Source organism: Nematolebias whitei, chromosome 11, assembly GCF_014905685.2.
Source record: "Nematolebias whitei isolate Nwh7 chromosome 11, NemWhi1, whole genome shotgun sequence".
NCBI classification, from domain to species: Eukaryota; Metazoa; Chordata; class Actinopteri; order Cyprinodontiformes; family Rivulidae; genus Nematolebias; species Nematolebias whitei.
The window spans coordinates 22,974,058-23,001,960 of record NC_056508.1 but is presented as its reverse complement, the minus strand read 5'-3'; the positions used below and the strand labels follow the sequence as shown (position 1 = coordinate 23,001,960).

General features: G+C 39.2%; 3 protein-coding genes across 3 annotated transcripts; 1 reads left to right on the top strand and 2 right to left on the bottom strand.

The window, feature by feature from the left end:
* Positions 1-426: 426 nt before the first annotated feature.
* pm20d1.2 (peptidase M20 domain containing 1, tandem duplicate 2) lies at positions 427-8,101 on the top strand. The gene is made up of 13 exons (XM_037684025.1): positions 427-670; positions 749-835; positions 3,378-3,613; positions 3,691-3,777; positions 3,871-4,004; positions 6,096-6,215; positions 6,353-6,428; positions 6,510-6,571; positions 6,665-6,743; positions 6,828-6,899; positions 6,992-7,157; positions 7,259-7,358; positions 7,701-8,101. Exons 1-13 carry the CDS (start codon positions 457-459, stop codon positions 7,828-7,830), a joined length of 1,563 nt encoding a protein of 520 aa, XP_037539953.1. The 5' UTR covers positions 427-456; the 3' UTR covers positions 7,831-8,101.
* A 3,022-nt stretch (positions 8,102-11,123) lies between these two features.
* Positions 11,124-15,919, bottom strand: LOC119417236 (chitotriosidase-1-like). The gene is made up of 11 exons (XM_037684448.1): positions 15,895-15,919; positions 15,788-15,814; positions 15,506-15,710; positions 15,359-15,415; positions 15,091-15,256; positions 14,192-14,316; positions 13,985-14,108; positions 12,660-12,842; positions 11,726-11,842; positions 11,495-11,627; positions 11,124-11,398 (listed from the first exon to the last, which is right to left on the bottom strand). Exons 1-11 carry the CDS (start codon positions 15,917-15,919, stop codon positions 11,124-11,126), a joined length of 1,437 nt encoding a protein of 478 aa, XP_037540376.1.
* A 7,495-nt stretch (positions 15,920-23,414) lies between these two features.
* Positions 23,415-27,903, bottom strand: LOC119416833 (acidic mammalian chitinase-like). The gene is made up of 11 exons (XM_037684024.1): positions 27,879-27,903; positions 27,752-27,781; positions 27,458-27,662; positions 27,156-27,212; positions 26,877-27,039; positions 26,572-26,696; positions 25,561-25,684; positions 25,283-25,465; positions 25,010-25,126; positions 23,733-23,865; positions 23,415-23,641 (listed from the first exon to the last, which is right to left on the bottom strand). Exons 1-11 carry the CDS (start codon positions 27,901-27,903, stop codon positions 23,415-23,417), a joined length of 1,389 nt encoding a protein of 462 aa, XP_037539952.1.

The window sequence follows — 27,903 nt, the reverse complement described above, 5'->3', positions numbered from 1 at the left end:
CACTGAAAAATGTTGAATTGTATATCTGGATTATTGAGCATGGACTTTTTTGTCACAAGAACATACAAACTCCACACAGAATGCACCCCCGGCCGGGATTCAATTTGCCTACCTCCTCGCTGAGAGGCGGCCGCTCTACCAACTGCGCCACCGTGCTGCCCCACTTTATTTCTAATTTAAAATTAAATGTATATATTTTAAACACCTAATTGCTCAAAACAATGTATTTATTTATTTATAAGGGTCTACTAATCCCGAATAGCAAAAGCTTGGCACCAAAGCAGATAAAAGGTGTGTCCATCGCCCCCTCTGGCCCCCCCTTTAGTGGCGTCCCTGCATGCACCACCTGATTTTTCTTTTGCAGTCCAGCAGGTGGACCTGGATTTACAACTGTAAACACCAGAGCTGCACAAAGTTTTCAGTCAGAGAGCTGCAGTCGCAAGACGCTGCTCAACAATGGCAGAGTCTCGGGTTAAACTCGTGAAGTTAGTAAAAGTGGTCGTTAGCTTCGTGCTGCTAGCAGCGTTAGCCCTGTTTACTGTAGCATCGATCAGGACCATCTCACTGGACGTCAATGTGGGACTCCAGCTCGCTCACTGGGAGAAGACGAACAACATCTCGCTTGTCATAAACCAACAACAGAGAGAGGACCTTTTAGCACGTTTAAAAGGTAATTTTAGCCAGGAAGCTAACCCGGTATATATGAATAGAACTGCTGTATATTTAACCCGGACTGTTTCTGTTAAAGAGGCAATCAGGATCCCGACAGTCACGTTCTCACAGACGGAGAGCAACATCACCGCGCTGCGTGAATTTGACATTTTCCTCCGTAAAGGTAAACTTATATCAGCTACCAGCAGCAGATAAAGTGCTGCACCTGTCAGTGAAGCACTCGGAACCACTTCACGACACTTCTTGCTAACGAACCGATGACAAGTGTCCCCACTTAACGCGATATGTTAGCCGCTAAGCTAACAGCTAACCCCAAGGGTTAGTGTTTTTATTAGCATCACCTCCTTGTTTTATTAGATTTAGTTTCATTATAAGAGTGTCAATAGCAGCAGGCATAGTCAAGGCAAATAATAATCATATATTAAAAATATTACATATTTGATTTAGTATTTTTTCTTAAATATTTTTGTAAAACTAACTAAATTTACAAACTGCAGCCCCATCTTAGCCTACTTTCTTAGCAGACTTGTGATATTGTTGTCAGAAAATATAAATAATTTTTTTAGACAAGCCCTATTAAGAATTGTGAGACTTTTTTTCCCTTTCTCTATTTAAATTTTAGGTATGAGACCAAGCCTTCGGATTTAAAATAACTTAATATTTCACCTATTTTGTTCATTCTGTACACAAAGTTCAAATTTCTAAAGATAAAATATACAGTGTTGTAACACCTTACTTGTTTTCTTGGGATTTATTGGCAATGTTAAGAGTTTTCATTCATTCAACCTTTATTTATCCCATTGAGCCTCGGGGACTCATTTACAAGAGACACCTGATGTGAACAAAGAGTGATGACAACAATAGACGATCATAAAGGATGCATACAAATTGAGGGTTTTTTAAACAAGTGAAAATAAAATGGTATTTCAAAGAAAATGTAATTAAAAAAACAGCTAGGTTGTAAGACGATGTAGAAAACTAAAAACAAGAACATGTCTGCTTCGGTTTTTCCCAGGAACTTACCAGTAATTGATGTTTAAAGCCACTTAGAGAGGTCAAAGTGGAGAGCTTCAGATCATTTTGTAAGATATTCCAGGAAACAGGAGCAGAGTAGGAGAAGGCCCTTTTTCCAAGTTCAGTCCTCACTGAGGGAACACTGCAGGTAATAATGTCCTGAGAGCGCACGCTGTAGCTGCACTCACGCAGAGACATGTAGGAGGAGATGTATGAAGGCAGCAGACCAAGAAGTGATTTAAAGATGAAAATGTACCAGTGAGAGAGTCTGTGTGAAGTTCATGATGACCAGATAACCAGTAAATACAGGGTGTAATGGTGGGTACTGTAATTACAGCCAGTTATGACTCTTAGTACACCATGATAGACACATCCAACATCTGCAGGGTTCTTGTAGGAGCATTCATGTAAATAATGTCACTGTAATCGTTGGAGGGAAGGAAAGTCGCAGTCACAAGGCGTTTCCTAATCAAAGATGTAATCAAAACAAAGTTTTCTCAGTTTTGCAACATGCCATTTTTTTTTACAAATGAACTCAGGGAAAAAAAAATTATTCGAAGAGGGCTAGAAGAACGAGAATTAATAATTAAAAGTAGGGATGCACGATATTGGATTTTGGGCCGATATGTTAAAACTTATTTGGCCGATAACCGATACCAATGCTGCTATTTTGTTCCCCCTAGACCTACTTACAGAGACTACATAGCTTTCTCTGAAGTGGAATTAAAATACTACATTATTCTGAATGGTCTTTGTTAATTTGGCCTGCTACCAAATACAGATGCCTAAAAGGGGGCTGACAATGATGCAACACTTCAACTTGGACTATGTCTAATGTCAAATTTATGCATGGCATTTACTCTCACACAGTGACAACACTCGAACAGTGATGGGCACAGCTATGCAAACAATTAGCTCTGCTAACTGCTAATTCATTAATGGTTGTTCATGTTAATGAGAGAATATTGATGGTGACGCTCAGCAACTTTTGTAGTTATTTTATAAAAGTAGTTAACCACAAAGAGGATCACCAAAGTGAGTTAATTCATTGTAGTAAATGACACGAGGTCGAGGGGAGACGTCCCACACACAATGAATGCATCACTCTGCTTCAGCACTGCAGAGTTCTGCTCTGCCTCTTCGGTTCTGATGGACCGGATTAATTCCTGAAAGCTCACCTCTAAGCATGACATAGACGCTTTACTTGTGATTTATGAACCATTTTGAGTTGTGTTCACTTACAACGTTGTCACATTACAGACAATCTTACAGTGTCAGCGGCAGCAGGGTATGATAAAATGTAGCGCTTTAGCAACAAAGTTTAGTGTTAGCGAAACTATTTTTTTAGTTAGCGCATCAGCAGTTAGCAAAGCTACCTTTTTGGTTAGATGTGCCTTTCACTGCTGGCTGGATATGTGATGTCTGACAAATGTAGTAGTAGTGCAAACAGATCGCACAATAACACTTTGGCATGAAAGTGTTGGACTATGTGCAATGTTTCGAGAAATCCTCTTTTTAGATTTCTATAAACCTTTGACGATCTACATGATCTGTGGTTTTGGTGATTGTAGAAGACACACGTTTAGCACCACTGTTTTTAACAAACTTCTGTTTTAAAATAACTAAAGTAATATTTTATAGGCACTAGAAGCTTAACCAGTGGAACTGAAAGTGGTGTTTTTCTTTGTCAGCCTTCCCGACAGTTTTCTCTTCGAGCTTGGTTCATCATGAAGTGGTGGCTAATTACAGCCACCTGTTTTCGGTGGTGGGATCACAGCCCGACTTGGTGCCATACATGCTGCTGGCCCACATTGATGTAGTACCTGCAGCTGAGTCAGATGGCTGGGAGGCCCCCCCTTTTTCTGCCAAAGAGATAGATGGCTTCATTTATGGTAGAGGAACCATAGATGATAAGTACAGTGTAATGGTAGGAGAACTTGTAATGTTAGTGTATTACTGAACAGTTATTTTTGTGTGTCTAAATAAACTGTTTTTTCCTCCTAGGCCATACTTCAAGCCCTGGAGTACTTGCTGCTGAAAGGCTACACTCCACGCAGGGCATTTTACATTGGTTTGGGTCATGATGAAGAAGTATTTTTAACATACATAAAACTCATGTTGTTTACTTAGCGATTGAAGACCTTCAGCTTTGTTTGTCTGAGCTCTTTGATATTTCTTTTAAAGGCCAGGGGCTTCAACGGGGCGATGAACATTGTGCGCTTGCTGAAGCAACGTGGTGTGAAGCTGTCGTTTGTCCTGGATGAAGGCACGGGCATACTCGATGGGATCATTAATGGTCTTGAAGGACCTGCTGCTATGTGAGAAACACTTGTACTCTAATATTTTTTTTAACCAAATATACTTAGTTTGCATCCTTTGTGCTGTAAATACGTGAACACTATCTGAGCCTGACAGCATTATTTAAAACTGGAAGATTTTTGCACAAATTCTGAAAGGCGCCTTTGCAGCTGCTGCCCAAAATTTCAACATAATTTTTTTAAAATGATCTTAACTAGGAAAGTATGTCTACATTTTGTGGTATAAAATATATACGAAGTGTAAAGAAAACCTAAATTAAATGTTAAAGCTGCTGCCAATGGCTTAGTATGGTCACCATGGTAACACCACACCTGTTTCTGTTACTCCCCAACTACCAAGTTAATTGGAGGAAGACAGAAACAAAGAGCGGAAGTTAAGTAGTTAATGACAAGTGGGTCGGAGGATTCAAGAACATTTATTGTTGTTTTTTATTTGATTTTACAGATCAGGTAAAATAAAATGACCATGCTCTGTTCAGCAAAATATGCACACAGTATTGCTCCCTGCTTCATCTGTGCTGAACGTCAAAAGTGAAACTTAAGGCCATGACTTGCAAGTAGTCTTTATGCGCACTCTGCTGGATACATTGTAAATTACAGCTGCTCCCCAGTATTTTAGGGGTGGAAAATTATAAGTGTTTATATTGGTGCACAATGGGACACCAAAACGCCTATATCAGCCTAAAATATTGGCCCTACTGATATATCGGTCAGGCTCTAGTGGCAACCCTCAAGCGCTAGCAGTAAAATCACAACAGAGTTAATTTTGTGTGATGTTATTGTTGATGCACACTTTCGCCCAGCAACAGGAAAGGCTTTATAAAAGGCATATACATACTGGGAACAACTTTTGACTCATGGTGTCAGTTTACAGCCAGTAACAGAGACTTGAACATAAATGCCAAAGCAAATCTGAACAGGACATTAACAAGAACAACCCATTTCCACACTCCTAAACATTGTAAACATTCATAACATTGCACACATAATTCCTGCAAGGCTACCCAGCATCCTTTGCATTTCACTCAGTAGCTATAGGATGCTAGTACTAAGGTACAATTACTGTTTTTCCACATTTGTACACGTCTCTAAATTGTTTAAACGCACTGATACAGATGCACCGATTTAATATTATCATTTAACTATAAACAGCTGAAACTGACTCAATGAGAACTTTGTGGGAAAATAAGATAAAGTTAAACAGAGACGCACATCTTTGCTTCAGTCTGGGACCTACAAATATTCATCTTTTAGTGTTAATATTGTTTAAATATAAGAAGTAAAGCAGAAAAAGACGAGTCTTACAGAGACACAGGCTGCATGCTCCTGTGACGAGAGAGAGAGAGAATCAGGAGGTTGGTCACACGCACAAGTTGTACATGTCTGTACCATGATGACGATGCTCACAACACATTCACTTTTAATACAAAGTTAGATTTTAGATACAAAAGTCCCGGGGAGTTATGTCAGCAGCAGCAGGATCAGTGTCTGCTGTGCGCATGCATGGTTTGTTTTGAGTGTCTGAGTGCAGCGGGGATCTCTGAGCGCTTTGAGACAGAGAGGGGCAAAACCCATCAACATTTCTCTTTTTGAAAAGCGTACACCAAACATCGACTCCCTCCCCCCAGCATACAGTTTGTGAAAATGTTGAAAACTGAATCACCCCTTATTGGGTCGCACATTTTCATGTATTGTTTGCACATGTTATTTCAGAGCTTTGCAACGAGATACAGGATATAAATGTATATATTTTTTATAAAGCACATAAGTATGCATCAATGCTTCAGTGCTGTTTCTACAAAGAAAAACGTATATATCGTATTTTTCGGACTACAAAGCGCACCAGATTATAAGGTGCATTAAGCGAAACCAAACGGATAAGTCAAACTTCATTCAACTCATCCACAATAACCACATAAAATTGGTTCGAGGTCAGTAAGCACAACCAGAATTGATGCATACGGTGCACCGGATTATAAGGCTCACTGTCGATTTTTGAGAAAATTAAAGGATTTTAAGTACGCCTTATAGTCCGAAAAATACTGTACATGATTATTGAATTTCTGTATTTTGAGTGTAAATGTTTTTCAGAATTGGGCTCAGTGAGAAGGGCTCAGCCAATGTGAAGCTCAGCGTGTCTTTGGCTCCTGGTCACTCCTCCATTCCTCCCAGAGAGTCGAGCATTGGGATTTTGGCTTCGGCAGTAAAAAGGTGCAATTCTTCATCTTCTGCACTTTTACCGTCCCAATCTTTACTTTGATTATTTAAGGCTCCTTCCTGCTATTTTGTGACATTATTAAAGTGCTGGCACACGTTTACAAAAAGACTCATTCACACTATATCCACAGGCTTGAGGAGAACCCCATGCCAAGGTTATTTGGTTATGGGCCAGAACGGGAAACCTTTGAACATTTAGCTCATAAGGTAAGATTCAAGCTCGTGAAAACGTTATGCTTTCTTTATCTCGCCATGTTCTCATACAGTTGCTTATGTTTTTCAACCCAGTTTAAGTTCCCATTGAAGTTTGTTTTCTCAAACTTATGGCTGTTCTCCCCAGTCTTAGGCAGGTAATCATGCTGTACGTTTGAATCAACATTTTTATCATCGTCTTGTTTTGGCTCTGAAATGAAGCAGTTGGTGTATTTTCTGTTTTACTGCAGATTACTTGAAAGAAAACCAGACACTAACGCTTTTGTTAGAACAACCACGGCAGTAACCATGTTTAATGCAGGAGTTAAGGTAAAAAAAAAAAAAATATATATCTAAAACAGCAGATATTTCAGGTACAGATGTTTATTTTATATTAAGACTGTTATTTTTCAGGTGAACATCATTCCGGCGCTAGCTGAAGCTTATGTCAATCTACGAATCCACTCGGCACAATCATTACAAGAGGTAGCATCAGAGATTTTTTTTGTTTGTTCGTTCGTTTTAGAAAAAACTATAAACACGACTGAGTTAAATGGGATTTGTGTGGTCTCATCCAGGTCCTAGAACTTATCCGGGAAACTGTGGGGGACCCACGGGTGAAGATGGAGCTCATTGATGGATTCGATCCTCTGCCTGTCAGCTCTTCTGATGAGAAGTCTTTTGGCTTTCAGATCATTAAGAAAACAGTGTTGGACATGTTTCCATCAGTTACAGTTGCTCCAGGTAGAAGCCTCATATTTTTAATAGTAAACATCTGGATTATCCAGGTCAAATTGTTTGGAACTATTTGCTAAAGAGATCTGACATAATCTTTACCCGTGCAGGTATCTGTATCGGGAACACAGACAGTCGGCACTTTAAAGACCTGACCAATGATATTTATCGCTTTGCTCCTGTCTGGTTTAAACCAGATGATGTTCGGAGGTAAGATACTTTCTACAAAACCTTCTGTCGTCATAAAGATAACCCTCTTGTAGCTGTACAAACTGACCTTTACTCAAGAGGCAGCTGTTTGAACAAGAGAGACCTTGTTTCAGTCAGTCATGTGATTAGGTCAAAGATTTTCGTTCTTGTTCTTTCAAGTTTTAAAGTTCTAATTTATCCAATCCAGTTGGGATAATTTTACAGACAGTATACAACTCGTATTTCACCTTTAGTAACTCATAGTTTTTATTTAGCAAGAAAGACTAGGGTAAATCAATTAAAGAAAAAGTATTACTGAACATCACAAACAAAAGTTTTTTCTTTTTTTTTTTTTTTTTTTAGGTTCCATGGCATAAACGAAAGAATTTCCAAAAAGAACTATGAGGAGACTGTTGTGTATTTTTTTAATCTGATGCAGAACTGTGACATTCAGAAGCTCCCTGAGCCGCACAGCTCTGTGCATGAACTCTAAGGAAGCAGCGGTTTTGTTAAACGCTCTGTGTTTACTGTAGCCTGATGCTGCTTCACTACAGCAGAGTTAACTTGAATTAGTTGCATTTACGATTCTTAAAGCAAAATAAATGAAGTCGCACTTCAAATCTAAACAGTATCGTTTGGCAGAGCCTTCGCTCGAGACAAGTGATGCAGTTTGATCATCACAGAGGAACTCTGACGCTATAAAAGAATGTTGAATCAGCCATGCCAAGAGCTTTAAATAAAAGATTTGGTGTGGTGCTATACACTGGTACAGTAGTTTTTGAGAATGTGAGGATGCTTTTTTTTTGTTTACATTGATTTCTATATGTGTTAGTGATATTTTGGTTAGCCCTCTTGCTGAACAAAGCAGCTCCGAAGTTCGACTCACCTGTGCAGAGTTAGCATGTTCTCCTGCGTGTGTGGGTTTTCTCTTGGTACAGTAGTCCCTCGTTTATCACAGGGAAACTTTTACTCACCAGCTATGCAGAACACAACGGCTCGGTTCCAGTCCAGCTTGGTTCCAGTTTGGCAGTCGTACCCAGCTGGACCTACCCTGCTGGTCTTGGTCCGGTTCTGGTCGGCTCTCTGCAGCCCTTGAGCACCAAAGCGCTTTTGGAGGGAGCCGGACCTTCGGGCCAGCACAGGACCAGATGGTGGTCCCGACTGAGTCCAAATCTGGATGGGGGAAGTCACGGTGGGCTCCGGAGAGGACGCCGGACCTCCGGGCAGCGCTCCCCACTTGTGGGCTGGTGGGCGACACTTAGATTGACCGATGAGTCTGGAGGTCCAGTTCCCGGTCGGTTCCGTGCGGCTCTCTGCATCTACTGGGCACTGAAGTCACTATGAATAAGGACCAGACTTTTTTTTTTTTTTTAGATCAAATCAAAACTTTCCCTCCATTTCTCCATGGCTGGAAGTACTGTAGGCTTCTGGGTAATGTAGTCCTTTTGAGTGGCTATACAGTCTAGGCTTATTGAGAGAAAACTACAAAATGGCAGCACCTGTCCAAAGTTTTTTCTTTTCCCTGTTAACGTTTTACTTTATCCTGTACTGTCCCAATCACATAAGTAATATTAAAGTTGACAATCTTGTGTCGTGTACTATCTTTTTTCTTGTGTATAATCTTACTTTGAAAAACTGAAAGAGCGAGTCTGCAAAAGTTGAACCGCGAAGTAGCGAGGGACTGCTGTACTCCGGTTTCCTCCCACAATTTAAAAACATTCATGTTGGAGTAATTGACGATGCACTGGTGACCTGTTCAGGTGTATCCCAACTCTCACCTGTTGACTGCTGACTCCATGACACCCCACTAAAAACAAACTGCATCCTTATCCAGTATATTGTATATTACAGTATTTTTGCACTAAATTCACATATGTTGTGTGTTAATGGAAAAATGTCTGGAAAACCTTATCTTTGACTGTCCACTCTTTACAATAATTTAGGATTTTCTTGAACTGATTTAAAAGTCATAGCATTAGGGCAGGAACGAGTACAGCATCCTGCTCAAGGACACTTTGGCATGCAGCAGGGGATGGGAATCAAACCTTTCAATTGGAGAGTGACCCTCCTGCCACGATAAAGAAATGTCAAGTCCTGCTTCAGTGACAGTCGCTTCAGAAATGTTCATTCAAAAAAAAAAAAAAAAACTTTTCTGTGATAACACATTCAAATGCTGCTAAACATGATATTTTAAATAATAGGAAATCATGTTTTTGAGCTTAAAACTCTTGTGAAAACAATATTGGACCAATAAAGAACATGCAGAAAAACAAGTTGTATAGTAAATTTTTTTGTTAATAATTTTCAGGCCTACAGAAAATTAATAAACATGTTTTCAGCTAATGTAAAAGCTTTTACCTAATACAATGCCTTCTTTAAAAAAAAGTGTTTTTGTTTGGCTAATTGCATAAATAAAGAGATCAGGTGTTATTTCTGACCAATTGTGACCAGAAAACAAGCGGATACAGCATTTTCTAACCAGATACAATAGTTTAATTTTTAATGGACTATTGCTCAGAGGTGAGCAACACAAGTGAAAAAGTTTACAGGTCACTTTTTTATTATTGTGTAGAAGCATAATCAAGAAATGAAGGAAAACCACCTTAAAATATTTGGATGTTAGATTCAGATCAGAGATTTGGTAAAAATGAAATCTGAAACTGAACTCATTTGATTAGAAAGAACCGAGTTCTGATATTTTTGGATTAAAACTTTTAATCTTGTGATACTGTGAGAGAATTTTAGGTGCTTCAAGTATGTTGATATCCAGCTACTACCACATCAAATGTGTGCTCAGTTTCTGTCAAAGTGAGATATAGCCTTTTTTGAGTTAGGAATGATGAACTGTAGTGGTCATTTTTAATGACGGGGACTAAAAAGTTAATCTGTTGTAGATGTACCTACAATGATTACTTTCTGAGAGGATGGTTAAAATTTGTCAAGCCACTCGTGAACCTAACAGACAGGACTGATGGCAACAGTTAATGTTAGAGTTTGAAGCAAAAACAACTGCACAATGTGTAGTACTTTGTTAGGGATGCTCAGCTACTATCACATCAAACTTTTAGCTTAATATCAGTAAAATTCCCAGGACATCATTGTAAAAGAGACTGATGATCTCAATGGGTTTCTTCCTGGTAAAATAAAGGCTTAATAATAATAATAATAATAATAATAATAATACAATTGTCTGTTTTAAAGCCATTTTTGTGTTGCTAGATTAACTGTGGTGCCTTTTTGAATCGGATTGAAAAAAATTGGTGTATGAGCAGTTTTGCTAAAACCGGGCAGGGTTGACTGGTCGTTAATGGAAACGTTGTAAAAACATTTCTTATGCAATCAGTCAGAGCTCAGAGGAAGAGTTTGGGATCACTCCCAGCCACTACCACGTCAAATTTTAGCTCAGTGATTTGTACAAGTGGCTGAGTCATAGCTTTGTGTTTGCTGAAGTTGCTTAGCTGTTTCTGTCATGAGGGTTCTGTCATGGAGTTAAATCCAAAGCAGACTGCTCCTCAGATAAAAAGTGTTCAATTGTTATTTTTATATACGAGTGTTCCCCGAGATGACTTCTGTTGTGGTTTGGTGCTGTATAAACATACTGAACTGAACTGATAATGGAGTTGATTCCAAAAGTTAAATCAGTTGCAGATGCACATCCAATGGTTAGTTTCTAATGGTTGCATTGACGTTCACTGGTTCAGGAAATATTTTGCTAACAGTACAGATAAAAACACGAGCATAGTAACACAGGTAAAGCCACTCTTCTTCGGTGGACAATGACAAAAGTTATAAAGGCCAGTCGCAGCACTTGCAGCTGTCTCGAAACAATAAACCATCTGGGCAGTTTAGGACCCAAGTGATGCCATTAGCGCAGTTGTAGAAAGAACCCGGATTATCAGGTTTAGGATGAAGCCCATCTTTCTTTGTTGCACAAAAACTTTCAGGGGTTTTGGATGAAGCCGTGGGCATTGGTCTGGGAGGAGGTTTGGTGGGCTGTCCATCAGCTGGAGATAGTGTCACTTGGTTTTGATTGGTTGGAGTTGTAGGGAGATGAGAACAATCTGGAGAAGTATTTATTAGATTAATTTAACTTGCTAAGGGTAAAAGTGGATTTATCTTGACCAAACATATTGTAGATTGTATGAATGCTAACTAACCTGAAACCAGAAGGGAGCGAAGGTGCCTGATGAGGGTGTAGTTCCCATCTCCACAGAACTGTCCACTAAAGTCATCAAGATCCAGGGTCCAGACAAAAGCTCCTCCAAATCGGTTCTCTTTTATGTACCTGACCTGAATGAAGAACGATAAAACCCCTTCATCAACATTTGCTGTATACCTTTATGTAAAACGACTGATGAAAAGCACATGTTGAAGAAAGACATGACGACCTTGGTAGTAAAACTTTCTTTGTTGTCATATCCAACCCACTCATTTTGCTTTGTGGCATATGGCACCTTCTGATCCTCAATCAGCTGGACCGTGGCCTCTCGAAGAAAAGTGCAAATCTGAGAAAAACAAACAAACATGACATCTTACATTTGATCTGTTTCAGTAAAATATTGTGAGAATCACTTAATTGTATAATATTTAACTTTGTTTTTGTTATCTTGTGGTCATAAGATTCTCAAATTCAACCAGCAAATTTATTTATTTATTTATTTATTGCAACATGCAATGTTAACACTGATTGAAAAATGCTAAAAGAAGCAACATTGGTAGAGTTAAAGCAGAAAAAGCAGAACACTAGCTAAAAGAAGCCAAATGCTAGTTAAAAGCCAAAAGGGCTACTTAAATGTAGCAAAACACTAGCTAAAGCAGCAAAAGCTATATTCAAAATGAGTAAAATGCCAGTAACAAATGTAAAAATGTTAGCTAAAAAATATAAATGGCACTTGATAAAATGCATTTTCTGAGTGTTCAATGTCTTTGCTGAGGAAGCTAAAACTGTTAAAGTTAACAGAAGCAGAACAAGCTAAAACCTAAGAACACTACTTAAAAAGGTAAAAGAAGCAAAATGCTATCTTAAAGATCATGGAGAAAGGCTAGCAAAAAGAAACAAAAGACTATCTGAAGAATAGGACCAAGAATTGATCAATTTCAATGCAATTTTGTTTTTGTAAATAAAGTTAAATATTTTCAGTAGAAAAATGATTAAAAGTCACATCACCTGGCTCCTAAATGGCTAAAATAACACAATTTTTGCAGAAGGATTAAAATTACAAAAAGCATACAGGGACAAAAACAGCTAAACAATAATACGCAGCTAAGACAGCATTCACATTATAAAATTGCTGTTTAACAATTCCAAGATTGGCCATTCACCTCATAATAGGACAAGAACCCGGCCTCCTGTGTGAAAGTACCTCCAGGAGCAGAGCCACTGGCTGCTGCACCAACACCACTAAACTGAGAGGAGAGCTTAAACGTTCGTCCATATGTTGCCAGGCCCAAATTTAGCTTTTCAACTGGTGTTCCATTGTCTCTCCAGTACCTCATAGCAAAATCCTGAAATGTAAAAACAAAGAATTAGACAATGTTAGGAAATCCGTACTCTGAAGCCCTGCGATAAGTGAAAAACCGTGAAGTAAGAATAGTAGTACAAGTAGTAAGTAGTAGTTTATTGTAGTGTGTGTATATATATATATATATATATATATATATATATATATATATATATATATATATATATATATATATATATATAAACCCTTCCCACACTCTTGCCATATTCTAAACAATGTTTCTAAACTTTAAAAGGGCACACAGAATGTCATGATTTCAGCTCCCTGCCTCCTCTGCTCTTTGCCACCTGCAAGTGCTCTTGGCCACGCCCACTTCTCAGCTCTGCATGAGAACAGCTGATCAGCTGCAGCAGGAAGTTTGTCCTGCAATATGGGCTGCACAAAGGTGCAGCAGGTGTTATGATAATTTATTTAAAATAAAAATTCCATGCCAAACGTGCGGCTCATCCATCAATCAGCCAATTGTATGTCATGTCCAATCTTATTTTGAAAAACCATGACAAAGCGAGTCCGTGATAAATGAACCGGGAAGTAGCGAGGGACTACGGTACTTGAATTTTAAGTTAGAAGACAAAAGTCGATCAGTGCAGCTGGACGGTAAAGTGTTAACCCTTCACAAATCTGCTGCAGCACGGAGCAGAAATGCAGGAGGGAGCTTTTCCCTGCAGCTGTGCACTGCACGCAGGTGCAGCAGGTGCTAAATCATTTAAAATATATTATTTTAAATAAACAATCCATGCCGATCGTGTGGCTCATCCATCAATCAGTCAATTGTGTCATGAAAGAACAAGTCGGTGAAAGTCGAACCACAAAGTAGCGAGGGACTCTTGTAATACAAAACTGGTGATTATACAAAGATTTGTAAGATAGTGGTCACATGAACTACAATTTTTTTTTTTTTTTAGATTGGAGTTTGTTTGAGGCAAACATATGCCTTGGTCTTGGCCCCGCTGCTATTTTTTCACTTTAGCCCAAATAGAAAAACAAACAAACAAACTGCGTTTTAATGCCTTAATTGATAAAGCACATGGAAATTGGCTGCACTTAAATTGGACATATAAAACATTTCAAATGTTAAGAGAAAAGAAATTTGCATTCAGCAAAATGGAATTCCAATCAACTCACAGTATTAGAGTAAGCACTGGCCTCTCTATCATTGATCCATTTGTACAAAGGGCTGTTATGTCCTGTGGAACTCTCCCAGGAGCCGTGGAAGTCATACGTCATCACATTAATAAAATCCAGATACCTTAAGGGGTGTAAATATCAGCTCAAATTCACCTAAATAAACACAGAATGATGATGAACATGAAGAATAAATTACTAGCGTACTTTGAAATCTCTGCAATTTCATATCCAGCGTCAATGGTTTCTTTCCCAGCGGAGACTGCAGCAGTGATCATTAACCTGGGCTGTCCAGGTGATCTTACTTCAGCTTCAAAGGCCTCAAAGAGCTCCTGTAACCCACACAGTCAAGAGAGTCATTTCATGGATCGTGGTAAAGATCAGCTGAGCATCGACCAATAACTCAGTGAATGCTGACTCATTCAGAAGATTAGAGCTGTGAGTTTTGATTTTTGAAAGCTATAATTATCAAAATATTTAAAACATAATTTTCCCCAGTAAAAAATACATTAGCATCTCTGATTCTTTCAAAACAGGATTCTTGAATTCTGATTCAGCATACTTGCTCTTGACTTTTTTGCCACCATTCTCCTAATTTCAACATTTTTTTGGCGTTTGCTACTTTTAGGGCAGCCTAATCGATTAGCGTTTAGCACCGTTGATGCAAGAAGATCCTGGGTTCAACCCCGGTTTGGACTTGGGGTCTTTCTGTGTGGAGTTTATATGTTTTCCTCAGGTTTACATGGGCGTTCTTCAGGTACATCAGGTTCCTCACAGTCCAAAAAACATGTTTAGGCTGCCTTTAGGCCAAAAATATCTATGATCTCATTAGGATTTGCCTGGTTAAATAAAAGTAATAATAAATATAAACACAAGCCTTATGCTACTTTTAGATTCTAGCTATTGTTTTGCTTTTTGAGCTAGCTTTAACCACATTAATCTGTTTGCTAGCATTTTGTTACATTTCACTTTTTATGGCATTTTGCTTCTATTAGCTTTAGCAACTCATTTTCAGCTTCTTCAGCAAATTTCAGCCAAGTCATTCAGCACTGTGTCCATACTACATTTTCATACAAAAAGGCAATTTCTGCTTATTTCCATGTGACCTTGCAGAACGTTGTGAATCTCTGCTTGTCCTCCTGAGGGCTTCCTCTTGCTGCAGGAAACTCCCAGTCTAAGTCCAGTCCATCAAAGCCATGTTGTCTTAAGAACTTTAGAGACGACTGAATAAATTTACTTCTGTTGGCTTTTGTTGATACCATGGTTGTAAATCTGAGAAGTTTGAAAGAAGAAAAAGAAAGAAGCAGTTATTAGACAGAAATGTGACACGTACATAACAAGCCTTTTTGATTGCGTCATGTTAAAACGTCACACTTCTCTGTTCCAAAGGTCCAGCCTCCGACTGCCAGCAGTGTTTTAAGATTGGGATTTCTGTGGGAATATACGAAGGCTCTATCAACACCAAGGATTAAATATTTTGTCATTTTTTTTGTTTTGTTTGTTATTGTCAGAAAGACTGACCTGGTTTTGAGTCCGTTGAAGGATTTATAAAGCTCTTCATCATTATGTTCGAAAGTGACCAGCTCATTTGCCTCATTAACAACAGCAAAGGCATAGTTCAGGTGGGTACAGAGGTCTGGGTCGATGTTTGAAGGAATAAACCTCCCATGACCCGATCTATACTGGGACCAGTTGGTGAAATAACACACAAGTCTATAGGAAGACACTGAACATGTAAGAAAACTTAGTTATGATTTGACTTTGTGCCAAATGCACTACTGTCACGGAGGCTAATGTACTCACCCCAACTGCTCAGAAGCAGACAGAGGCCTGTAACAACAGATGTTTAACCAGAAAATGTTAGTTTCAGTTAAAAAAAACAACGAAAAAACACAAAAGTAATTTCTTACCTGCTGTTACAATGAGCTTGTTCATGACTGATTTCTTTCTTGAACACTTTTTAAAGTCTAAACTGGAGTTCAGAGTTTTCTGTTTGTAAAAAAGATATTAGTAATCATTAACCTTCACAAAACGTTCGTCTTAACATCTGGGATTTGCCTCTGTTACATCATTAAAAACAAACAGCAGGAGACCTTTGACCATTGAAAAACAAACAAAAAACAACAACACATTTTTTTGTCCAGATACATGCTCAATAATTCAGGTAGATGCATTTAACAAGATTGAGTCAGGTCCTCTGGATGGATTCTTTTTATTGAAACGTTGCATCTTTTATCCAAAAGACTTCTTCTCTCTGAGGAGCTGCAACAAACTCAGTCTTATAAACAGCGCCTTCTCATATTGGATCAACCGGTTTGCTGCTGACAGTCAAAACTAGCTGTTCACATGCAAAAGGAGGAGCCTGCCAATTGATCGTTAGTGCCCTGATGGCCACTTACTATTCACAGAGGGCTGTGATATTCACAATAACAGCATTGGAAAAGTGGGACAGTTGAACATGGAGGCCTTTGTAGCCTAAAACTATCCATAGTAGCTGAACATGATTTTCAGAAATATGTATCTGGACAAAGATTTTGGTTTTGTTCCACTAAACCATATAGTAATGCTTTCCAGGAATTATGGTTCAGTGCCCCCCCCCCCCCCCCCTTGGACAGCCCAACACGTCTGTTCTCTGATTGGATTGTTAAATTTGTGATTGACGTGACATTGACCAATCAGCTGAGAGGAAGAAATATCCAGTCAAAATTTGTATTTGTAAAATGAAACACACACGAAGAGATCTACACAGTTTTTATGAACAGCCAGCAAAATATTTTTTTTCTCCTTTTCCCACAAAGTTTATCCATCCATCCATCCATCCATCCATCCATCCATCCTTCCGCTTGTTCCGAAGTTGGGTCGCGGGGGCAGCAGCTTGACCAGGGAGGCCCAAACATCTTGTTCCACAACCACCTCTTCCAGCTCTTCTGGGAGGACCTCAAGGCTTTCCCAGGTCAAACGAGAAACATAGTCTCTCCAGCGTGTCCTGGGTCTTCCCTGGGGTTTCCTCCCAGTTGGACATTTTTGGGCCACGGTGGGTCGCCGGTGCCCATGTCCAGCAATCACTGTGCGAGGGGCGGGGTACACCCTGGACAGGTCTCCAGTCCATCACAGGGACAACAACCATTCACTCTCTCACTCACACCAAGAGGCAAATGAGAGTTACCAATCAGTCTAACATGCATGTTTTTGGTCTGTGGGAGGAAACCGGAGTACCCGGCGAAAACCCACACATGCACAGAGAGAACATGCAAACTCCACCCAGAAAGGCCCCTGGATCGGGGTTTGAACCAAGGACCTGCTCGCTGAGAGGCAGCAGCTCTACCAGTTGTGCCACCGTGCTGCCTGGGCAGAACTTGATTTTTAAAATTAATTTGTGTTTGTTTAACTTTGTCCAGTAAAATTACCATTGTTGCACACTTGAATAATGAATCAGTATGTTCGTTGCAGGTTTTTCTTTATTGTTGATGACTTAACAGACATGAGAGCAACAATGAGCTTCATTCTTGAACAGCCAACACAGCAATTAATTTCTGCTAACTGTCTGCACATACAATAAACACTCCTAACTTGGCTCTAATAGCAAATTATTCAGTTACAGCTTAACTCTACTAACACACAAACAGTTATGGCAGCATTATCCTGCAAGTCCCAACACCACAGGTCAGTAAAATTAGCGTAGATGCTATCTTATTCATTGCTCAAGGGCCTAGAGTGGGGCAAATGAGGGTGGAGGCAGGTGTGGGTGTTTCATCTTTCCCACTCACATTTTGATGTTGTCAGTCGGGGAAGTTGAGCCAGTGACCTTCCGATCACAGGCCCATCTTCTCTTGCCTCTGCGCCACCACTCCCCTAACATTTAACAACATGAATGAGGATAAACAGCCAACTTTCACCACATTCTCATGGACTTCTCAGCGATCTCATGCATTGCTATATTTGTGTCACTTACCATTGACCATACCATACCATTTTATTTATAGAGCACTTAAAACAGCAACAAGGCCAACCAAAGCGCTGTACAGACAGAAAAGCAGGCAACACACAAAGCAAAATACAAAATGAGGTAAATCAGAATATAGACATAATATAATAATATAGACACTTGTGCACATTTACCTGTTAACAAACAGACATGAGAGCAACAGTGAGCGTCTCCGTTCTTCAACATGTAACACAGCACCACATTACTGTTAGCTTGCTGAGTCAGCAGTGCACGATGTTTGATATGCCCTTTTGAACTGTTGCCACTACATTCTTACTGTCGTACTCTCAGCAGCCTGTAAGTGGGAGAATTGGAGCTTGATGAGCAATTGCCATATTAAATCAGAACCTCTCCCAGGACAACGTCCCAGTCTTCCACTGAAACCAGTCAAAGACTTATTCAGTCACACCACCCCTTTTATTTAGCTTTTTTTTTTTGGTGTAAATAAGCACCCCCATGTAGTTGTATAATGTGTAGGTTTTTTTATTGTTGTTTCCTTATTGAACATATTAAAGGCTTGTTTATGTATTTGCTTTTTTAATTATTTTTTTTTACTGTTGTTTCAAGCATTATGCTTAAGCCAGTTGTTTTGTTTATCCCACACTCTTGTGATGCAAAAAGTGTTTAGCCCAGGTCCCTTCTGCAAATGAGACTTTGATCTACAAAGTAAAAGGGCCTTGAAAATCTGGTTAAAAAAGTAAATGAGTGATCCTGACACAGTTGAAATGGTGATGAAGAGATCTCCCGCAGACCTCAATTACTAAAGTGATCCATTAGTGTTACTGCATAACATTAAATTTTTTCTTCATTTTGTTTAACTCAGCTTTGAAGCTGGCAGACAAAAAACGCTCGCTGACACGGGGATTTGGATTTTCTGCACTTCAGAGAAACCCTTATTTGAAGCTGCTTCTTTTCTGTTTTGTACTTTTTGAGAGAATCTGAGGAAAGCCTGTGACTCAGAGCTTCAGGTTGAGGAAAGTCTGGCTCAGAAGATCCAAACAGCAACCTCAGAACATTGTCACTCACTGCTGACGGTGACCCACACTTCTCAGCAGAGGCCACCATAATACTGACACGCTTTGAGAGACTTAGACATGTCTGATACCAACGCTCTGTTCATTCCAGGTTGGACAGTGGTCAGTCGACGTGAGCGTGGCATTTGAGCAGCAGAGCTGAAGCTGAGAGAGGAAAAAAAGAGAAATTTGAGTCTGTGAGGTGACGTTTGCCTGCATGCAGAGAGAACACTTGGTGAGGACTGTCTGACCTCTCAAGGTGGCGTGGCTAAAGTCGGTCCAGTTTCTTCAAGGTGACGTGATCAGAACTGAACTTCTGGTCCAAGGGCAATGGAGGAGAAAGAAGTGATGCAGCACCGAGGTCATTTGTCTGACAGAGGTGATAAAAACAGGCCTTTGACACACTGACCTGACAGGAACAATTCAGACTGGACTTGGTCAACTTGAAACCTTGGAAAACGTCCCCAAATTAAATAACTTACTTTCATCGTGCTGATATTCTGTTTGTATTCATGAGAGCTGCAGTGTTTAACGATATGCACCATAGTAAATCGAGTTAATCAGAAAACAAAAAAATTAAAGTTTGCAGATGTAAAGATCCATTAGTTAAAACTTGATACGTTTGTTTGTGTTTTGGAAGAAACAACAGAGGGAAGATTAAGATTTATCTAATGAAGATTAAGAATTAATTAAAGTTGAGGTTTAAATGATTATTTAAAGATTTGTATGGTTAGGCTGCAGTTTTGATGCACGAGGTTTGACATATTCTATCATGAGTATATGACTCATTTTCAGGCCCCCAAAACACTTTTGTTCAGTTTAGTGACACTGACAAAGGAAATACGCCATTAACAATTTAAAATAGTTAAAAAACACAACTCCCACCCACAACATGGACTGTTTACTCTGTTGACCTCTGGCAGGAGGTACCGCAGCCTGAGGACCAGAACCAGCAGGTTCTGCAACAGTTTCATCCCACGAGCTGTTAGACTGCAGAACTCAGGTCACTAATGAGGTGACCAGCAAACACACACACGGACATTCCTGAACACCAAAGTCTATAAAAGTATGTAAATGATGTACTCCTACACTGCTGTGGAGAAATGAAAGGACATTTTGTTAAATTTGACATGGCGCACTGCACAGTTTTGAATGACAACAAAGTTTATTTTATTGTTATATACAGTAATTAAAGCTTCTCAAATTTAAGTTGTGCAAATTAAAGAATAAATATTCAAATAGCCAGTTCTTAACTAATCCTCCACAATAACCTGTAAGCATTTTATTTGATTTTGTTTTATTTCCAACACAATTTGACCTTTAGATTAAGACATTTATTGAAATGGTATTGAACCAGTGTTATCCTTAAATATCTTGTTGACATTCAGACACCTGTGTGTAAACAGGTTAGATTGTAGCAGCTTATGAAGATAACAAAAAAACATTTTTTCAATTTTTTGAGTTTATTCTTTGAGTTGCAAACTGTCCAGGGGTGTCCTCTGCCTCTCGCACAGTGATGGGAAGCAAGTAAAGGTAATGGATGGATGTTTTATTTTTGCTGTAAGCTTCTCGTGCATGGGTCCACCCATATGCTGACACTGACAGGCAAAAGCTGTTTGGTCCAAAAGCTGAAAACACAGTTTATTGTATATGCAGAGGACCAAGAGGAAGGATCATGAAATGCTTATCATGGTTAAAAACTGCTGGACCTATACGGTGTACCACTGATGTTTTATTTATTTATTTTATTTATTTTACAAGATTTTGATTTTCTCTTTTAACAAAAGGGAAAAAAAAGAGAAAGTAAAAAAGAAAAGAAAATTTTCAGTCCTGTCTACATCGCAACAGTTGATTTTAAATACTCAGTGTCCAGAGTGTGTATATATATATATATATATATGCATGCACCACACACTAACTGTACTATACTATATATATACACTATACTGTATTAAAGGTCTTTATAACCTTTCTGTCAGATAATTTTTGGTATGAATATTTTTATTATATTATTACTGAGATGGGCAGCACGGTGGCGCAACTGGTAGAGCTGCTGCCTCTCAGCGAGCAGGTCCCTGGTTCAAACCCCAGTCCAGGGGCCTTTCTGGGTGGAGTTTGCATGTTCTCTCCGTGCATGCGTGGGTTTTCTCCGGGTACTCCGGTTTCCTCCCACAGTCCAAAAACATGCATGTTAGGCTGATTGGTAACTCTAAATTGTCCCTAGGTGTGAGTGAGAGAGTGAATGGTTGTTTGTCTCGTTTGTCTCTGTGTGGCCCTGTGATGGACTTGCGACCCGTCCAGGGTGTACCCCGCCCCTCGCACAGTGATTGCTGGACATGGGCACCGGCGACCCCCGTGACCCGAAATGGAAGAAGCGGGTAAAGAAAATGGATGGATGGATGGATTACTGAGATGGCTGAGAACATCTTTCCCTCCTGCTTCTGTAATACGTGCCCAAAACAGTATCTTTGTTTCACCTGAAGGCCAGCTCGCCGACTGGCAGTGCCTCAATGATGTTGCCATGAGAACATGCCCAAACATTCTCTTATTTCCATCCAGAGACCAACTCACCGACGGCCATGGATCATGTCTGTGCATCTAACTGCAGCTGCTATGAGGGAACGCCCGCTGGACTCTGCTGCTTCATGAAAGTGCAGCAAACTCTTTTCGATGCTCATTCTGTGTCATGATCCACGCATTATGTATCTATGTATGTAATCTGCACTGAATGAGTCCTTGCAAGTAAAATGCTGGTTAAAAGTCTCCTCCTGCCATCAATCGTGGTTCTTTTTGAGTACGTTATTTAAGAGAGAATATTTTTCTCCAACACTTTCCCTGTTCCTTTACTGTTACTATGAATGATATTTGCATGTATTCATGAGCATTTCTCTATATTATTATCACTTTTGTTGTGACTTTAAGGAGACAGCAGAGAGGGTCCTCTCATTATGTTCTAAACTTTTGAATGTTATGGTAGACAGTGATCTATTCCCTGTAAGAGTCCTTGAGAAATATTTACCTCCAGCAGCTTCCTGCCTGGCTTTAGCCGATCAGAAGCAGATGGTAACCGAAGAAGATCGAGCATTAGGAGTTTCTGCACTTAATGCTTTGCTTTCTGTATTCTGACTGGTTCTCCACAAAGCTTTGTATTATTAAATTTGGTCAAATCTGTACATGATCATTTGTGAATGAGTTTTTTATATTTTGACTCAGATCGTCTTCATATTTTCCTGTGAAGAATGTCCTGTTATTTAAGCCCGATGACGTAACCGAATGTTCTGTGGTTAGTGTTTCAGCTTAGAGGATGGCAGTGCTTGTTTAGATGACTGGATTCCTCCAGTCATGGTGGATGCATGAATGAAGCATGTCGGAGTTCACAGATGCTCCCTCTGATGTGGGATCTTCGTCTTTGTATTTTTAAATCATTATGATTGGCTGATATTAAAACAGGTCAAAAGCATGGTCCTTACAATTCTTGTTCAACTCATTTGGACTATCTTAGATAACTGTAGGTCACTACATTCTGGTTGTTTAATATGAAGACAAATATTGAACTATCATCCATTTTCTATGCCGTCTGATCCTGATTAGGGTCTTGGGGAAGTGGTGCATTAAAACATCCATAACCTTTGACCAAAAATTCTCTGACAATATCTATAACTGGTGAGATGTGGTACAGTCTGGACTGATCAAGACATTGTATTGTGTTGTCTTATACTAAATAACTAAACAGGAGGTTGGGCTTAACATTTTTACTTGGTCCCAATCTCATAATTAGGTATAAGTATTTTAAACCATTTTGCTTTCAATATCAAAAACTTAGACCCAGCCAGCATTTACTGAAAGGTATTTGCTTTTAAAAAATAGCTTGATTGTGTCATTTTGAAAAATCTAATCCTCACTGAGGACATTATGTTAGCAGGCTTGTAAAACAAGGACATTTTGTAATTTTAAATCAAAGTAAAAGATCATCTGTTCAGCCCATCATTTAAATATTCCTTATAGCTCAAACTATTAGACGAAACACACCAGTTTAAAGCAGGGTGTGGGAAATTATGTGTTGATTTATACAGAATTTAAACACTTCGTCTGCATTTTTGGCCTACTTACAGATAACTTTTCTCTGGAGTGCATGAGGGAGCAAACATGGATGGTCATGGGAGATGCAAAGCACTGACAGGGAAACAACAAAACGACAGAATATAAAGAATCTCTAATGAAAGACAATTACCAATACCTAGGGGAAGATGACGAGGATCAGGTGAGAGAAGGAGGGGCAGGAGCTGAACTACATGAGGGGGAAAACACTGGTGAAGCTGAACACAAAATAACAAGATCACAGAAATGCTAAATAACACACAAGACACAGATCCTGACACCATGGATAAATAAGAGCACAACACATTCCTGTTTGACAAAAAAAGACATTTATTTATGGCCAGTTGCAGCACTGGCACTGCTTATCATAAACAAGATTAGGCTGACATCTCATCACATATGTAAGCCCAGCGACACACCGATAGTAGGTGTTTCTATCACTGGGGTTTGGGTAGAGGCCATCAATCTTTCCAGCACAAAAATCACTTCCAGAAGAAACTGTTGTGGTGGTATCTGGGCTGGGGCGGCTTGTGGTGATGACTGGTGGACGTGTTGGATAACCTAGCAAATATATTCAGAACAATTAAAGTAATAAGATTATATAAATATTTTTACACATATGGAAATAATGACATTGTTTAATATTGCTTACCTGAATTTAACACATAACGCAGATGTCTAATGAGGGGATAGTTTCCTTGACCACAGAATTGTCTACTAAAGTCATCCAGATCCAGAGACCAGACAAATGCGCCTCCAAAATAGTTATTTCTCACATAATTTGCCTATAAAACATGAAAAACGAAATTGAGTCACTGTTCTGATGCTTTGAAAGGTCTTTGATAAATGAAATGACATTTTTTCCACTACGAATACAATTCTCAGAGTTGTTTTAAAAGTTGTTTTCTCTTTTTATTATCATGGCACTTTTTGCATTTTACATATATTCCATGACCTTGCTTGATCATATAAAATGTTGCAGGGCCTTATCAGTTTAGTGTTTAGTGATGACAGTTATCCTGCCTGTCAGTCCAAGGGACAACAGAACCAACAACCCTTCACTCACACAGTCCTACAGTCAACTGTGTAAAAATGTAAGCCCAATTAGAACAACTGTGTTGTGTGTTTCCTTGACTGATGAAGCCTTCCGGATCGAAGGTGAAACGTTTCAGCACAAAAAAAAAGAAACTGTCCAGATGACCTGACTGAAAAATGTTGGATTGTATACCTGGATTATTGAGCATGGACTTTGTTGTAAGCCCAACTACAATATATATAGCTGGTACTGTTCAACTCCAAACACAAGCTTTGGCTCTTTACCCGCTAGTGAGGTGACATTCTACAAACCTAGAGCTTGTCTAAACTGCCAGGAATCCACATGGCCTGGGACCCTCCATTGCCTGCTTCCCAGCATCCACAGGAAATGACCTTGATGGTCTTCCCCACAGGTGATGGGTCTACATGAATGTGGAGTCAAGTGTTCCCTTTGGGCTTGGCCCGGCCAAGCCCCAGGAGCCAAAGACCAAACAACAGGTCCTCGCTGGCCAACTCCCCACCCAGGCCTGGCTCCAGGTGCCCTGGCTTTGCTTTTCCGGTTGAATTTTCCTGAATAGTCTGTTTGTTCATCATTGTTTTGGATGTCAAGATTCCAAATACTAAATTAAACAGTCACCAAGTTTGAGACAATAGCTAAATTTCAGAAAAACAAATTTTGTAACAAAAGTGTAATCTTTATCATTTGTCATGTTTATAATATTGTAAAACTGCATTTGTTCAAGAAGCTTCATCACCATCAGCTTCATCCAGGGTCTGTTCTCTTTCAAAGGACATTCCGAGGAAACTGGCAACTAAAAACCATGATTTGTAAATATTTCTTATTTATAATATAGCTTTAAACATTGATATAAACAATAATATGTTATGTATCACCTTGATTTCATAGCTCTGCTTATTGTCGAAGCCCACCCACTCATTGCCTTTGACTGCATACGGCACCTGTTGTTCATCATTCCAGTATGTAGTGGCTCCATCGAGGAACGTGCAGACCTGAATTTACGAGAGATCATTCTCATTGTTTAAATTTTTTACTTGTGTTTGCTTTACATATTTATTTTAGTTTGCCTTACAGATTTATTTTAGTTTGCCTTACAGATTTGTCTTGGTAGCATTAGAAATGACATGGTTTTGTTTGGGTTTTCTGACCTCATAGTAAGACAAGATCCCAGCCTCCTTGGTGTAGCCACCAGGAGAGCCCGGTCCCCTCGATGGCGCTCCAATTCTATGATCTGTTGATGCCATGGTGTATGTGCGTGCAAATGCAGGGAAACCAACCAAGAGTTTTTCAGCAGGAGCTCCATTATCTCTCCAATATCTCATGCCAAAGTCCTGGACCACAGAAATATTAAATGTTAAAAACAAAACTAGCAAAACTAGTACGTGGTATTATCTAAATCTATGGATTTGCCAATGATTTAACTCACAACATTGTAGTTGACAAATCGGTCCGGAAGAGCAGAACTGGTGTACAGAGGGCTGTTGTGGCCAAGGATTGAATTCGAAGGTCCATGTAAGCGGTAGGTCATGACATTTATAAAATCTAGAACCCTGTTAGATGATACAAAAACCCAAACAGCAAAATAATATACATAATGTAATGTACGTCTTGCAAGTTAAAATCGTCATTTCTGGCCATTCCCTCTGAATTCAAAAAGCCTTTGATACATTGTCACGTGAAGCATTGTACACACACTATCCTCTAGTAATGTTCATGAGTTGTTGTAAAGTTATTCATACTTTTCTCATTATATATAGTGCCTACATGTTTTGTGAAGCTGTTAACTGGACTAAAATGTATTGTAGACAAGATTCTAACTTCCATCTTTGTTGTGTCTATCCGTCATCCCAATAACCAAACAATTGCTGCCTATCTGCTTACAGCTGTAGAAAAAAATGTCATTTACTGACCATCTCAATAGACTTGTTGTTTGAGCTTTTTCTGTTTATTTTGTTCTGAATTTGTTGTATTTATGAGTTTCACTCCAAAAATGTTTAGCACCCAGAAGGAGTTGTCCGATTTGGACGTAATTTGCAGACAAGTGATTATGATTTATGAGGAGCTAGCACACTGAGGACAAGTGCCAGAATGCATCAGCAATAGTGTTATCAGGTAGTTGCCAGAGCATCTGGCAGTCAGTCAAAACAGTGAGTGAAGGTCAGCAAACACAAAGGTTGCCTTGTATTAGACAACATTAACTAACATTTGACAGAGTTTGATAGGTCCGACACTAACTGTTATCTATTTATTCTGATTTGTATTTTGAATCATTGTAATAAAGTCACGTGTCCGTTTAGCACATGCAGCTTCACTGAATCTTTCTCCACTCTGTCAGGGCCCTTACCTATTTTAGTCAGGGGTTGAAAAGTTGTGTTTTTTCATATGAAAACAAAAAAATATGTAAATATTCCAACAACATTATTTAACATGAACTTACCGAGCCACATCAGCAACCTCATAAGAGTTGTCAATGATTTCCTGTCCAGCTGCCACTGCGGCTGACAGCAGCAGCCGTGACCTGTTGGTCTGAACCGCCTCCTTCTCAAAAGCTGCATGCAATTCCTAAATGTGAAACAGAAAAAGTCACATTATTTGTTGTTTAATTAAAAAAGAATCGGTAAGCTCAAACATGAACTTAATCACACTTCTAATTAAAATGCACAGGAAAAATTCTGAACTACTTGAAGATAAAACGCGTCTTGCAGGTGCATGTTAACGGGGGATGGATGTTTGTAGACAGACCTGGCAGAGCAACGTGAATTTTTGCTTGTCCTCTTTGTTTCCATAGTGTCCTGGGTACTCCCAGTCCAGGTCCAGCCCATCAAAGCCATGCTGTCTCAAAAACCTGATGGCAGACTGGATGAACACCTGACGGTTGGCAGGAGTTGAAGCCATGCTGTGAAATCTGTGGACATAAAAAAAAAACAGTGACTGCAGAAAATATTTCTGGATGTTTCTTAGTTACAATGCAATGATGTGGTGCAACAAACATGTTGTAGTAGTTTTGTATCGTAGACTCACCGTGATGTTCCAGCGTTAAACCCACCAACCGACAACAGAGTCTTCAGCTTAGGGTTTCTGTGATGGATATGTAGAAGTTATGAATGTCATTTGGATAGACATACTGTAGTTTTTGTCACACCACTACTTTCAAACAATTAATTGTATTTGTAGTGATATCAAGTTTTAACTGTTTTTTTTTTCTATAAGTGAAATGTAGATTAATTAGAACAACAACTTAACAAAAATATATCACAGAACCATATCTACGTTGTTCCTTTGATTTGTAATTTCCAGGTGATGTTGAAGCAGAAACAGCTCACCTGTCCTTCATTCCATTGAAGACTTTATAGAGAACCTCATCATTCCACTCATATGTTTTCAGCTCATTAGACGGGCTAATTTCTGAGTAGGCATAAATCAGGTGTGTGCAGAGGAGCGCTTCCACTTTGTCAGGGAGGTATTTACCATCACCTGGTCTATATTGGGACCAGTTGGTAAAGTAGCACACCAGTTTGATTGAAGAAACTTTGAGAAAAGAGTGAAAGTGTTAGAAATATTTCTATACTCTGTGATTCAAATGCAAACACAATGAACATAAAAATAATTAATCGTACCAGTTTGAAGACACATCAGAAGAGTCAATCCTGAAGGAAAAAAAAAATCCAAAACAATTTGATTAATAACCAGTAATAGGTTTTGACAAGCTGGTGATCTAATCAGCATCTAGATCAATGAACCTACCAGCCAAGATCATCAGCCGAGCCAT